This window comes from Fundulus heteroclitus, chromosome 20, assembly GCF_011125445.2.
Source record: "Fundulus heteroclitus isolate FHET01 chromosome 20, MU-UCD_Fhet_4.1, whole genome shotgun sequence".
NCBI classification, from domain to species: domain Eukaryota; kingdom Metazoa; phylum Chordata; class Actinopteri; order Cyprinodontiformes; family Fundulidae; genus Fundulus; species Fundulus heteroclitus.
This window is the reverse complement of record NC_046380.1, coordinates 2,814,265-2,825,936: the sequence shown is the minus strand read 5'-3', so window position 1 is coordinate 2,825,936 and position 11,672 is coordinate 2,814,265. Positions and strand designations below refer to the sequence as shown.

The window sequence follows — 11,672 nt, the reverse complement described above, 5'->3', positions numbered from 1 at the left end:
TCCATCCATCCATTTTCTGATCCGCTTAATCCCTCATGGGGTTGCTGGTGCCTATCTCCAGCGTTCACCGGGCGAGAGGCGGGGTACACCCTGGACAGGTCGCCAGTCTGTCGCAGGGCTATATATATATATATATATATATATATATATATATATATATATATATATATATATATATATATATATATATATATATATATGTATATGTATATATATATATATATACTGTACATGTATATAAGTATATATTTATATTACCTTGTGTGGAATGTTGTAAGTATATACGGTATATAAAAATGTGTGTATATCTGGGGCATGTAGCAAAAGTAATTTCCCTCTGGGATTATTAAAGTATGTCTGATTCTGAAAACACTGAATTCAAACTCAACCCTTTATTCTACCAACGCTTTACCAAAACTGCAAGTTTTTTAAATAAGAGAAAAGAACATGCACTCTCTGAACTCTGAAGAGGCGGAGCTTGGTTCCTGGGTCTGCGTTATGATTGGTTGGGAGGATGTAACAACGTAATATTAACCTACATGATTGGCTAGAAACTAAAAGGAAGGAAACTGTTGTTACATTGAACTTTTTATTAACCCTTTTTTTCTATCATCAATATACGTCTTTCGAGTGATACATATCGTTATTGTATTATCATCATCCATTTGTATTGTTACTGAATTATCGTCAAGCCCTATACAAAATACCAACATTTTTAGACCGAAACCTTTTGAGTTATTACAGCCCAACAAACAAACACTACTAAATGTTCCAGCCTCTCTGCAGGCCTGACTACCGCCAACTTCATCTTCACGTTTGGCTATAACCTAACTTAGTCTAAACTACATCTCTCGTTCGAGCAGAAATATCACCCGTCCAGATTCTCTGATTACCTTCTGTTAGCGCCACCTACTGGTGTGTTTGCTCCTGTAAGCCGTCGTCTTCATGAGGGTTTCCGCCACAGTAAGAGGAGCTGGGTTAGTCCGATGAACCCGGCAGCCTGAGGTCCAGCAGCAGGTCCAGACGTCCATAAGAACCCGTCTGTTGGTAAAAAAAAACACGTCTTTAAGATCTGTGACGTCCCTCACTGTCGTGTTGCAGGTCTCCAGCTTCTCACGCTTCTGTCATGAACTGCTCCCACCTTACAGCAGCAACTTCAAGACTTTGTGAAACACAAACATTTTAAAACAACAACAATCACTTTTTTACTTCTTGGAAAATCTGAGCAGGTCTTAAAATTGTGTGTGATGGAAAAGTGAACTCATCTTTCTTCCTGTGAGCTCAGCTCCAGTCTTTCTGGTCAGAGTCACGTTGCATAACGCAGGACAAATTGTCTTCCTCCAGGGTTTGACAGAAACAATGTTAGTTTGTAAAAGTTTTCCAGCGCTGTAACTTTAGTTTTCTGGTCGGTGGTTCAGGTTCTGCTCTGGTAGAACCGGCTCTCATCTCTCCGCCCTGTCGGGTCTTCCTGCTTTCAGGGCCCACATCCTACCGGGGGTTTACAGCGTGGAGGACCTGTACCGTCTGGTGGGACGCAGGGTGCCCACTCTGCTCCCCGACACCCAGTGGGAGGTCAGGAACGTCAGTAGGGTAAGACGGGAACGCTGAGTCATCGTTTTTAGACCTGGACAGGAAACACCTGAGCAGCAGCTCACCTGAGAGCTTCACCTGGAAAAATGGAGCACGAAGATTCCTTCCTTCCTTCCTTCCTTCCTTCCTTCCTTCCTTCCTTCCTTCCTTCCTTCCTTCCTTCCTTCCTTCCTTCCTTCCTTCCTTCCTTCCTTCATCTTCCCGCCTTTCCCTCCCCCTATCCTTCCATCCTTCCACCTTCCCTATTTCCATCTTTCCTTCTCTTTTCCTTCTCTTTTCCTTCCTTCCTTCCTTCCTTCCTTCCTTCCTTCCTTCCTTCCTTCCTTCCTTCCTTCCTTCCTTCCTTCCTTCCTTCCTTCCTTCAAGCAATTATTCCATCCATTCACCCTTCCTTCTTTTTTCCATCCTTCCTTTCTTCTTTCATTCTTCTCTTCCACCTTTGCCTCCTTCCATCCTTCACCCTCTTTTTCATCCTTCCTTCCATCCTTACTCTCTGTCTTCCTTTCATCCTTCTTTCCACCCTTCCCTCCTTTTATCCTTCTTTTTTTCCATCTTTCTTTTTCTTCCTTCCATCCATCCAACCTTCCTTTCTTCCATCCTTTCTTCTTTTCTTCCTTTCTTTATTCCTTCCTTCCTTCCTTCCTTCCTCCTTTCCTTCCTATTCACACACTAAGTGGTTAATGAGACCTCTGAAGATATGAAGGTGTTGGATTTTTAGAAGACGGCATTGCAGTGATTGTAAATAATCAGATGACGTCTTTATTAGTTAGATTATCTCTCAGTTAGGAACCAAACAAACGGGGAAACATGTTTTCGTTTTGTTCTCTGGTCCAGATTCTCCAGATTGGAAACGCCTCCATCATCACTCGCAACCTGCCCGCCACCAACGGCTACATCCACGTCATAAACCGGGTAGGAATCCCACCGCCTGCATGAGTCCAACCTTAGACTGAGAAAGCTGACTCTAATACAAAGACGACTGTTTAGCCTGTTTAGTCACGTCCCAGCTGACTGACTGGTTCTATTAGAGCTGCTATGGTAATAATAATATATATATATTAGGGCTGGGCAACGATTAAAATCTTTAATCGTGATTAATCGCATAATTTGACCGATTAATCATGATTAATCGCATTGTATTTACAAACTCCAAGAATGAATTCAAAAGTAGTGTAAAGAGCACTTTTATTTTAATGTTCTGCTGCCATATGAACAAAAGTGTTGTAACATTTGTAGAACTTATCTTATTTTATACTGGATATTTTCAACCCATCTATTGAATTTAGTGCACTAGTTGATCTTTTCTTCATAAGAGAACAGCAAGCACTGCAGCCAAAATATGGCCTTTTTTGACCTGCTGTATATTAGCCAGTCCCTAAGCTCTATGTATCATGAAACTGTTGACCTATTGGGTTTTGTGGTTTTTATTTTATTATTACAATTAAATAATAATAATAACAATAATAATAACAATAATGTTATGTTAAGTGTTTTTTCGCTAATCCACCTCTTATATATTTCAATCCTTATGTAATTTTGTCTGTGTTGTGTGCACCTGCCTGTTGCTTTAATCCTATAAATTTCCCCGTTGTCGGATAAAAAAAGGATTAGCTAATGTTATCTTATCTTAAATAACACTTTTTAATATATGTACTGGGTTCTTTCATGGTCTTAATTACATGTTATGTGTGGGCTCCAGTAACATATGATAGATAATATCTACTTTGAAAGTTAACATGAACTGCTGCTGAAGATGAACACTGATCTACCTGGATGTTCCATGGAGGACTGAAACGCCTCAGTCAGAGACATCAGTCTGTGGGTCTGTCGGGGCAATGAGAGAAGTTTCGTCTCCTCTCTCCGTTTCTGTGGCTTGACGCTTTCATGTTTTTTCACGTGCTTAGATAAATTTGTTGTTTTTTCACTGAAATTAACCGGCTTTTTACAAAACATACAGCTTGATTTCATTTACGGTATTAAAATAAAGCCAAACGGTGCTACTTCCCCTGTTCATGTTTTTCCGCTGCTGCGGTATCTCTCAGCTGTTTGTGTGTTAAGTTTGTGTGAGAGCTGAGTGCGCGGGCCAGGCTGAGCCTGCGTGCTGATTGGCTGGCGCCGCTGAGCCATGTACGAGAGGGGAACCAGAGCGCTGCCGTGACAGCGCGCTGCAGTCAGCATGTGAGCAACATGCGTTAATGCGCGATAAAATAAATATCGCCGTTAATAGTCTAATGAATTAACGCGAAATTAATGCGTTAACTTGCCCAGCCCTAATATATATATATATATATATATATATATATATATATATATATATATATATATATATACACACATTATTATATTAGAGCTGCTATGGTGGACCTGACTGCTCTCAGGCTTTCAATGAATGAAACTTCAGTCTGTTTTGTTTTGGCTTTTAGTTTTAGTGAGAAGAGAAGAGACTACCTGGTGTGGAGGGTTTAATAATAACTGATAAATTAGTCTGGAATAGTCATTAATTAACTCCACTGATAGCAGTGATTCCTGTGTTCACCAGCATCCTCAGCGCCTGGTGGGAGTGTTTTCCAAGGCTGTCGTTAAACCGTAACCTGTGAAAAAAGTCCTATTCTTGAATAAAAATAATGATCACCCAAATACCCATCTGCTAGAAATGTTCTATTTGGACAGTCCAGTCTCTCTGTCACAGGAGCAGCAGACTGGATGCTGTTGGAAAAGTGAAACTCTGTGTGCAGCTAAATTTAAAGGATCTGAAGCACAAGTCCCAGAAAACGAGAATCTAGAATTCAAGTTTTTTAAGAAATGAGTCGCAAACACAAAGCATAGAGTCCAAGACATAAACTAAAACATTTGCCCCAGACAGTCGCATTACTTGGGGTATAAATCCTTTTGGGAGCTGAAAGGGAGGGAAGCCTTTAATGTCGCTGACCTGAGCTGATGTTGCCGCTGCGCCTGGCTGTGCCGTCAGGTTCTGACGCCCCCCCGCTCCGCCCTTCCTCCTGAACCGCCCTCTGTGATGGCCTTCCTGAACTCCTCCTCCAGCTTCACTCTCTTCAGGCGCTACGCTCTGGTAAGGTGCGCTCCTGGGAGTCTTTGGACCCGACCTGTTCCCCAGGTGTTGATGTTCTTGTGTAACTCACAGACGTACAACCTGTCCGGGCATCTCGGCCAACTGGACTTTACTCTCCTGTTGCCGACTGACGAGGCTGTCAGGAACCACCTCAGCAGGACAAACTCGTCGGTTCTGGTGGGTTCGTGATTATAAATCCATAGAAATGTCCCAAAACCGTACGACAAACGGATCAGTAGTCAAACATGTGAACCTCTACCTGTGAGCTGCTCCTCCTGGTTTCTCCTCTCCAGGACCTGGATGTGTTTCAGTACCACGTGATTCCCAAAGAGCTGCTGTTTCCTGACCGGCTGCACGACGGCCTGTTGAAGAGCACCCTGCTGGGCCCAGACTACCAGGTCCAGTTCCACCTGACCGACATCAACCAGGTACCAGCAACATGGCTGCTGCCCTCATGCTCCCCTCGGCCCGGTGTGAGGGAGGCTCGGGTTTTACCTGGTGGGTCCCTTCAGTCCAGAGACGGATCCGGGTTTTCCTCTGGCGTAGAATATCAGAAGATAGACTCAGTGAAGGCAAAGCGTTTGTTAAACTGATGGGAGATTAGTTTTAAGAATGAATTCAATTCAGTTTTATTTATATTGCTCCAATTCACATCACGTCATTTCAAGGTTCTTTCCAAAGTCAGACTCCATCAGATCCTCCAGGTTGGTGAGAAAGTTTCCTCTCTAAGGAAACCCAGCAGGTTGCATCAAGTCTCTCCAAGCAGCATTCACTCCTCCTGAAAGAGCGTAGAGCCACAGTGGACAGTCGTCTGCATTGTTGATGGCTTTGCAGCAATCCCTCATACTGAGCATGCATGAAGCGACAGTGGAGAGGAAAACTCCCCTTTAACAGGGAGGAGAACCTCCAGCAGAACCAGAACCAGGCTCAGTGTGAACGCTCATCTGCCTCCACCCACTGGGGCTTAGAGAAGACAGAGCAGAGACACAGAAAGCTCAGAAGCTCACATTGACCCAGGAGTACTTTCTATGTTAGAGAAGACAGAGCAGAGACACAGAAAGCACAGAAGCTCACATTGACCCAGGAGTACTTTCTATGTTAGAGAAGATAGAGCAGAGACACAGAAAGCTCAGAAGCTCACATTGACCTAGGAGTACTTTCTATGTTACAGAAGACAGAGCAGAGACACAGAAAGCTCAGAAGCTCACATTGACCCAGGAGTACTTTCTATGTTAGAGAAGACAGAGCAGAGACACAGAAAGCTCAGAAGCTCACATTGACCCAGGAGTACTTTCTATGTGAGGGAAAAGTATAACGAAGAATTACACTCCAGGTTCCTCATTTATAAACAAGATCCTCCTGAAGAGGCTGAGTAGAGGACGTGACCCAAAATCATAAACCTTAGTTCAATGTTTCCCAGGTCTGTGTGTGGATGGATGTTTGAAAATCAAAATCTTTATTGACGATGGACCTGATGCCTGATGAGAAAGACTTTTCCTCTTTTTCTGTTTGGATGGATCTTCAGCTCCAAAGCTTTCAGGTGTTTCTCAGCCCTCACGCTGACTTTTCTCCTCCTCCTGCAGACTGCTGTTAACGGAGTTCCTCTCAACGGCACCTTCATCGAGACGCAGCACGGCGTCATCCTCATCCTGCCGCAGGTCCTCCAAATTCGACGCAACCGCTGCAGTAAGCAGTTCTTGCTACAGGTCAGAGTAAGTATATCTGTTCCAAAGATGAACTTTAAGCAGTTATAAAAAAAAGTTTATTTCCTTGGGTAGAGAGCAGGTCTGGACGATATTGGAAAAAAAGTATATCGATAAAGTAGAAATCCTATTGATTGATATCGATAATTATCAACATATTGAAAACATTTATTTTAAGTGCAGCCCTGACCATTTTATGCTGTTGCTTATCGACCTATTTTTAAATAAATAACACAAACCCTGAATTCAAACTCAACCATTTTTTCAACCAATTTTTTGTCAAACCTGGAAGTCTTTAAAATAAAAAAGAACTTGTGCTTTCTGAACTCTCTGAAGGGGCGGAGCTTTGCTCCTTGGTCTGCGCTGTGATTGGTTGGAAGGATGTAATATTAACCTAAATGGCTAGAATGTAAAAGGAAGGAAAACTGTTATTCTATTGAACTTTTTTTTTTTTTCTATCGACATGTCGTTACTGAATTATCGTCCAGCCCTGATAGAAAGCAGCGTAGCAACACAGACATGAAACAGGAGAAAAAGGTTGATGCTGTTCTCCCGGTAATGCCAGTCTGTCTGTACCTGTTTCTCCAGGGAAGGTGTTCAGACTGTGAGGGACCTCCTCAGTGCCTCTTTACGTACCGTCCAGTAAGTCCAGCAGTTAAACCTGTTCCGGTTCGCTCAGCCTGAGCTCAGTTCAGCAGGATCATGATCACCGGTGGATCGCAGTGACGATCTGGGCTCTCATTTATAAAACTTTGCGTGGAATCCAGACTAAACGTGTGCGTACGCCAGGAAAAAGAAAACAGCATACCATGCGCTCACACACCAGCACGCCATTTTCCTTTATAGATCACAGCTGAACGTTTGGTACCCGGTTCTTCCTCAGGTTCTGCTAGTGATGGGTCCGGCAACACCGATGCGTCGGCGCATGCGTCGAGCTCACAGAGCAAAACCCGTGTCGATGTGCGTATCGCTATGGGAAAGTCACGTGACCGATACAGGAACTGTTTCGAACTGACTCTGACGCGCCAAACTGTGTTTATAATTATCAGTGTTCCCTCTAAGCTGCGTGCGTGCATTCACTGCGCAATAAATAAAATCCAAGCTGAACTGTAAACAAAATAATAATAAACCAAGTTTTTTTAACTGTTTTGCAATTCTGGTGTGATGGTGTACCACGTCCCCGCTCTGTGAGCGCCAGGTGCTGATCGTATCACTGATTGATGGGTTGGGCAGACGCCTTTATGGTTGCGCTGTGCGTCTTTGTTCTGAGCGTCATTTCAGAAAAACCGGCTGATCTACCCTGAGTAGAAAGCTGCTACTCTGATTAGTTCTTCCTCCCTTTGTTATTCTCAGCATTTCCGATTTCAGAACAGATGATATTAGTCAGGTAACTAAACACAGCGCCCTATCAACCATTGAACGTGAGCATGAGCATGAAAAAAAGCCTGATCACTGGAATGCAAATAACGTGATTCACCATGGCAACGACAGGAAATAAGCTTGGAATTGCACATGTCCTGCGAGTAGAATTAGAAATCTTGAAAGAAGGCATATGGACAATATTAAACCATAAGAAACAATGTCGTTGCTGCTGAAAACCGCAAGAGAAAATTGTTGAAAAAGTCAATGCATGCGCGATATGAAAGTTATGTGATGGAGAATTAAAGCTGTTTTCAACACACTTCACTGTTCAACACAAAAGGGGGAGTATGTTGTGTGTGTGTGTGTGTGTGTGTGTGTGTGTGTGTGTGTGTGTGTGTGTGTGTGTGTGTGTGTGTGTGTATGGGGTGGGGCATTGATTACTAAAAGCATTGAAAGGACATGGCAGCAAATCATGATGAAGTACAGTTTAACCAGGTATGGTCAAGTTAAAAGTTTCCTTATGTTTAACGGTACTCAACTAAAGCATGAATTGGCTATATTCAACATAATTAATGATGGGATGGTGTGAGTTATTGAATAACTGATGTGTTCATCTTTTTGCCAGCATTGTTCACCAATCCTTCTAAAAATGAGTTGACTCTGATTGTCTTGTAGGTGTTTAATTTGTGCCAACCTCACTTTATATTAACCACATAGACTATATGGAATGGAAGATTAGAGCTGGTAGAGCCAAAATGTATACAGAATAAATTATTGCTTTCATTCTGTGTAGTTATTTTATTAATCTTGTGGGTCTCTGACTATGATCACCTTTAAACTATAACTGAGTAACATTTCTGACAGGGCGACATCCAGCTGCCTCTGAAAGATTTTCTGCATCTCCACGTTATTAAAAAGCTGCCACTGGCATAAAAACGAAGAGCAGCACAAAGAAATTGTTCAGAATCGAGCACGTTCCCTCGTTATTTTAGAAAAGCGATTGTGCGGCTGAGAATATTGAAATAAATCATCTGACGACCCCAAATAAGCCCCAGCCAGAACCATCTTCACAGAAGCTGTCTGCCCCTACTTCAGGCATGTTATTGAGCAGTTTGTTGTTTATAAATCATGGACTAAAATGCCAATTTGTTCTTTTTACATAACATTTGGCAACACCTTGACATCAAAGTGGGCAGGCAGACCCAAAGTGCCACAGCTGATGCCATCCAGGAGGTGCACAGATACTTAGCAGAGGGTCCCAGGATCCTATGATATACTGAAAAAAACCAAAAGAGTCTGTTCAAACCTCTTCCATTACAATTTCTCTGCACTCCAGCATCATCTGTGCCGTGTGAGCGGCTGTTTTCTACAGCTGGAGAAGTGATGTCAAAAAAGCGTATCAGTTTAAACAACTTATTTTTTTTAATAAAAATTTGTGAAAAAAAAAAAAGCCAGTCCACAAGCATCCTCATTCACAACCTGTTTACTTAAAGGTTTTTATGTTATGATACAGGTTCACATTATTTTTTGGCTGTATCTAAAAAAAATCAAAGATATTTAAAATTCTAATGGAAATATAAAATAATACAATGCAACATACAATGACTTAAATTGTAGTATTGTGTATACTAGGTCATCAGATCAGTGTCAGTTAACTCTGTCAACTAGGTTGCCTGTAGGGATTTTAAGGTCCAGCAGGTGTCAGTATTCAGTGACACAGTATCAATACAGTTTGGCAACGTGTCGAAACGCTTCATGACGCCTCGTCTACCATCACTAGGTTCTGCCCTCAACAGGTCCAGATTAAACACGCCAGATAAATGGTCGATGGAAAGCAGCTCATCGACGTTAATGTGGATTAAAAATGGTCTTTAAATTTTGGTGACGTGGCGCCGTGGAGAAAAAGCAACAAAACTAAGAAAAATGTAGAGAGTAGTTGAGGAGGGGAAAGCACATATGAGTTGTTAATAAGTTGCTAAAATAAGATGTTAAAAGGTAAATGAGGCCGCGCTCCGTGTGGAAACTCCTGAGGCTGCAGACATTCAGAGGAATGAGAGGTTTCCTCCAGGATTATTAGAAAGCCGTGTGCTTTTATTTAAAGGAGAAGTCAATGGATCATTATCTATACCTAAAACGAATACGTTCGCGGTGATTTGACGATTTTAGCGTTAATCAGTAAAAAAATAAAAATATAAATTGTCGACGCGAACACTGAGTCTGGGAGCGGCCATTCGTGGCTAAATATGGTAAACCCTCACTCCTGACGTCTTCTGGCAGTGACGTCATGGTGCGGTGAACCGAGGGCCGTTCTCCGCGCTTTATGAGCTAATTCAATAGGAACCGTTCTACACATCTGCGGTCAACAACAATTATTTTGGATTTCGAGAGGACTTCACCATTGAAATTCGTGAGAGCTATTGTTAAGTGACAATGCCCACATGCATTGCAGTGGGATGTTGCAATAGATCGGGTAAAAGTGAAAAAAAAAATGTGTTATTTCACCTTTCCGAGTCGTGATCCACCACATGTTCGTCGTCAGGTTGCTATCAAGAAAGTCTTCCTTATATTCCAAATCGCTATCAAATGATGATCATAAATCCACGGTACTCCCATCGCTGTCCATCATTAATCCATCCCTCTCTGCTTCGCATAGAGCACTGGTCGTCGCCATCTTGGATAATGGCGCGTTGTGACTAACACCAGATAGAGCGTTGGGACTTGCTCTACAGCCGATACCGCACCGTGACGTCACAAACCAGGAGGTGGCAGTACTGTTCCTTGATCAACATGGATGCCTCCAGTAAACCACATTCAAATGAAAATTACTCTTAATTAAAAAAAACACTTACCATTTATTGAACAGTATGTAATAATTTTATATTTAAAGTGCTTTCACAAGTTTGAATTCTGTATATGATGTTTCCTTTAAGATTTAAGATGGCTTATGGACATTTTTCTATTTATCTGAACTGTCCCACATGTAATAACACAGCAGTTTTGAATGCTTATGATAAAGCTGATCTATGATTAAAGTCTGATATGGAGTGAAATTCAATCCTCATGCAGTTTTGCTGCAATCCACCACTTCACCTCTGCGTTGCCAATTTCTCCTCCATCTCCTAAACGAGCGTACACCTGAATCAGAGCTTTATTATAAGTTTTATTTATAATAGATCCCAACTTTTGCGTGAAAAGTGACGTACGCATGTTTCCGGGTCCGTTTTGTGCGTAAACAAGCTTTATGAATGAAACCCCAGATCATCAGACTCTGATTATGTTGCTCTGTGATCAGAGCACAGAGCAACATAACAGCAAATAATCTCAACGAGCCAATCTGTCAGGCTCAGATTATCGTTAGAAGGGATTAAAAAGCAAAGCTCCCGCCGGCATGCTGTCTGTGACCTGGTGTTTTGCTGTACGCCGCCGTGCCTCAGCTCTCCCCGATGCTTTCTGCTGCAGATCAGGGAGCAGTTTCCTGCCAACATGAAGTCCAACTGTCACTACTTGAAGCGGGTTGGAACCAGGAGGAAGTCTGTGCCCGGCTGCACCATAAAATGCCTGAAAGAGATGACGGTGAGCTGACAACGATCCTGCTGTGACCAAAGTACGGTTCTGCTCTGTGCTGCAGCTCGGTTCTGTTCACATCTGGGTCCAGACGAGATCTACGGCGTGGTCCTCAGCCTGTGGTCCTCACCAGCCGCCATGTCTAGTCGTCTGTCAACCTGACGTTTTATTGCCATTTAAAACTAATTTACAGCTGTTAGGATGATTAAAGCGTATTTACCCACTACAGAATGAGCTCCATTCACAACAATGAAGTCCGGTTCTGTTACCCGTCCCGGATTGTTTGTTTCCCAGATACTCTGACCTCAGGGTCCCTGAAGGACCTCGATAGATTTGATGACGTCTGTAACTCGATTGGTTGAAGCAACTTTATTCGTTAAGTA

General features: G+C 42.6%; 2 protein-coding genes across 2 annotated transcripts in view; both read left to right on the top strand.

Annotated features, from left to right (window-relative positions):
- LOC118567219 (nuclear factor 7, brain-like) overlaps positions 1-11,672 on the top strand; it is a gene marked incomplete in the record, with an annotated part of 854,268 nt that overhangs the window by 623,096 nt on the left and 219,500 nt on the right.
- stab1 (stabilin 1) overlaps positions 1-11,672 on the top strand; it is a 100,921-nt gene that overhangs the window by 44,181 nt on the left and 45,068 nt on the right. Inside the window, exons 30-37 of the mRNA XM_036151762.1 lie at positions 1,479-1,590; positions 2,425-2,502; positions 4,559-4,660; positions 4,733-4,837; positions 4,954-5,088; positions 6,244-6,372; positions 6,952-7,005; positions 11,185-11,298. Coding sequence (XP_036007655.1) covers positions 1,479-1,590; positions 2,425-2,502; positions 4,559-4,660; positions 4,733-4,837; positions 4,954-5,088; positions 6,244-6,372; positions 6,952-7,005; positions 11,185-11,298 — 829 coding nt within the window. The remainder of the gene's footprint in view (positions 1-1,478; positions 1,591-2,424; positions 2,503-4,558; positions 4,661-4,732; positions 4,838-4,953; positions 5,089-6,243; positions 6,373-6,951; positions 7,006-11,184; positions 11,299-11,672) is intronic.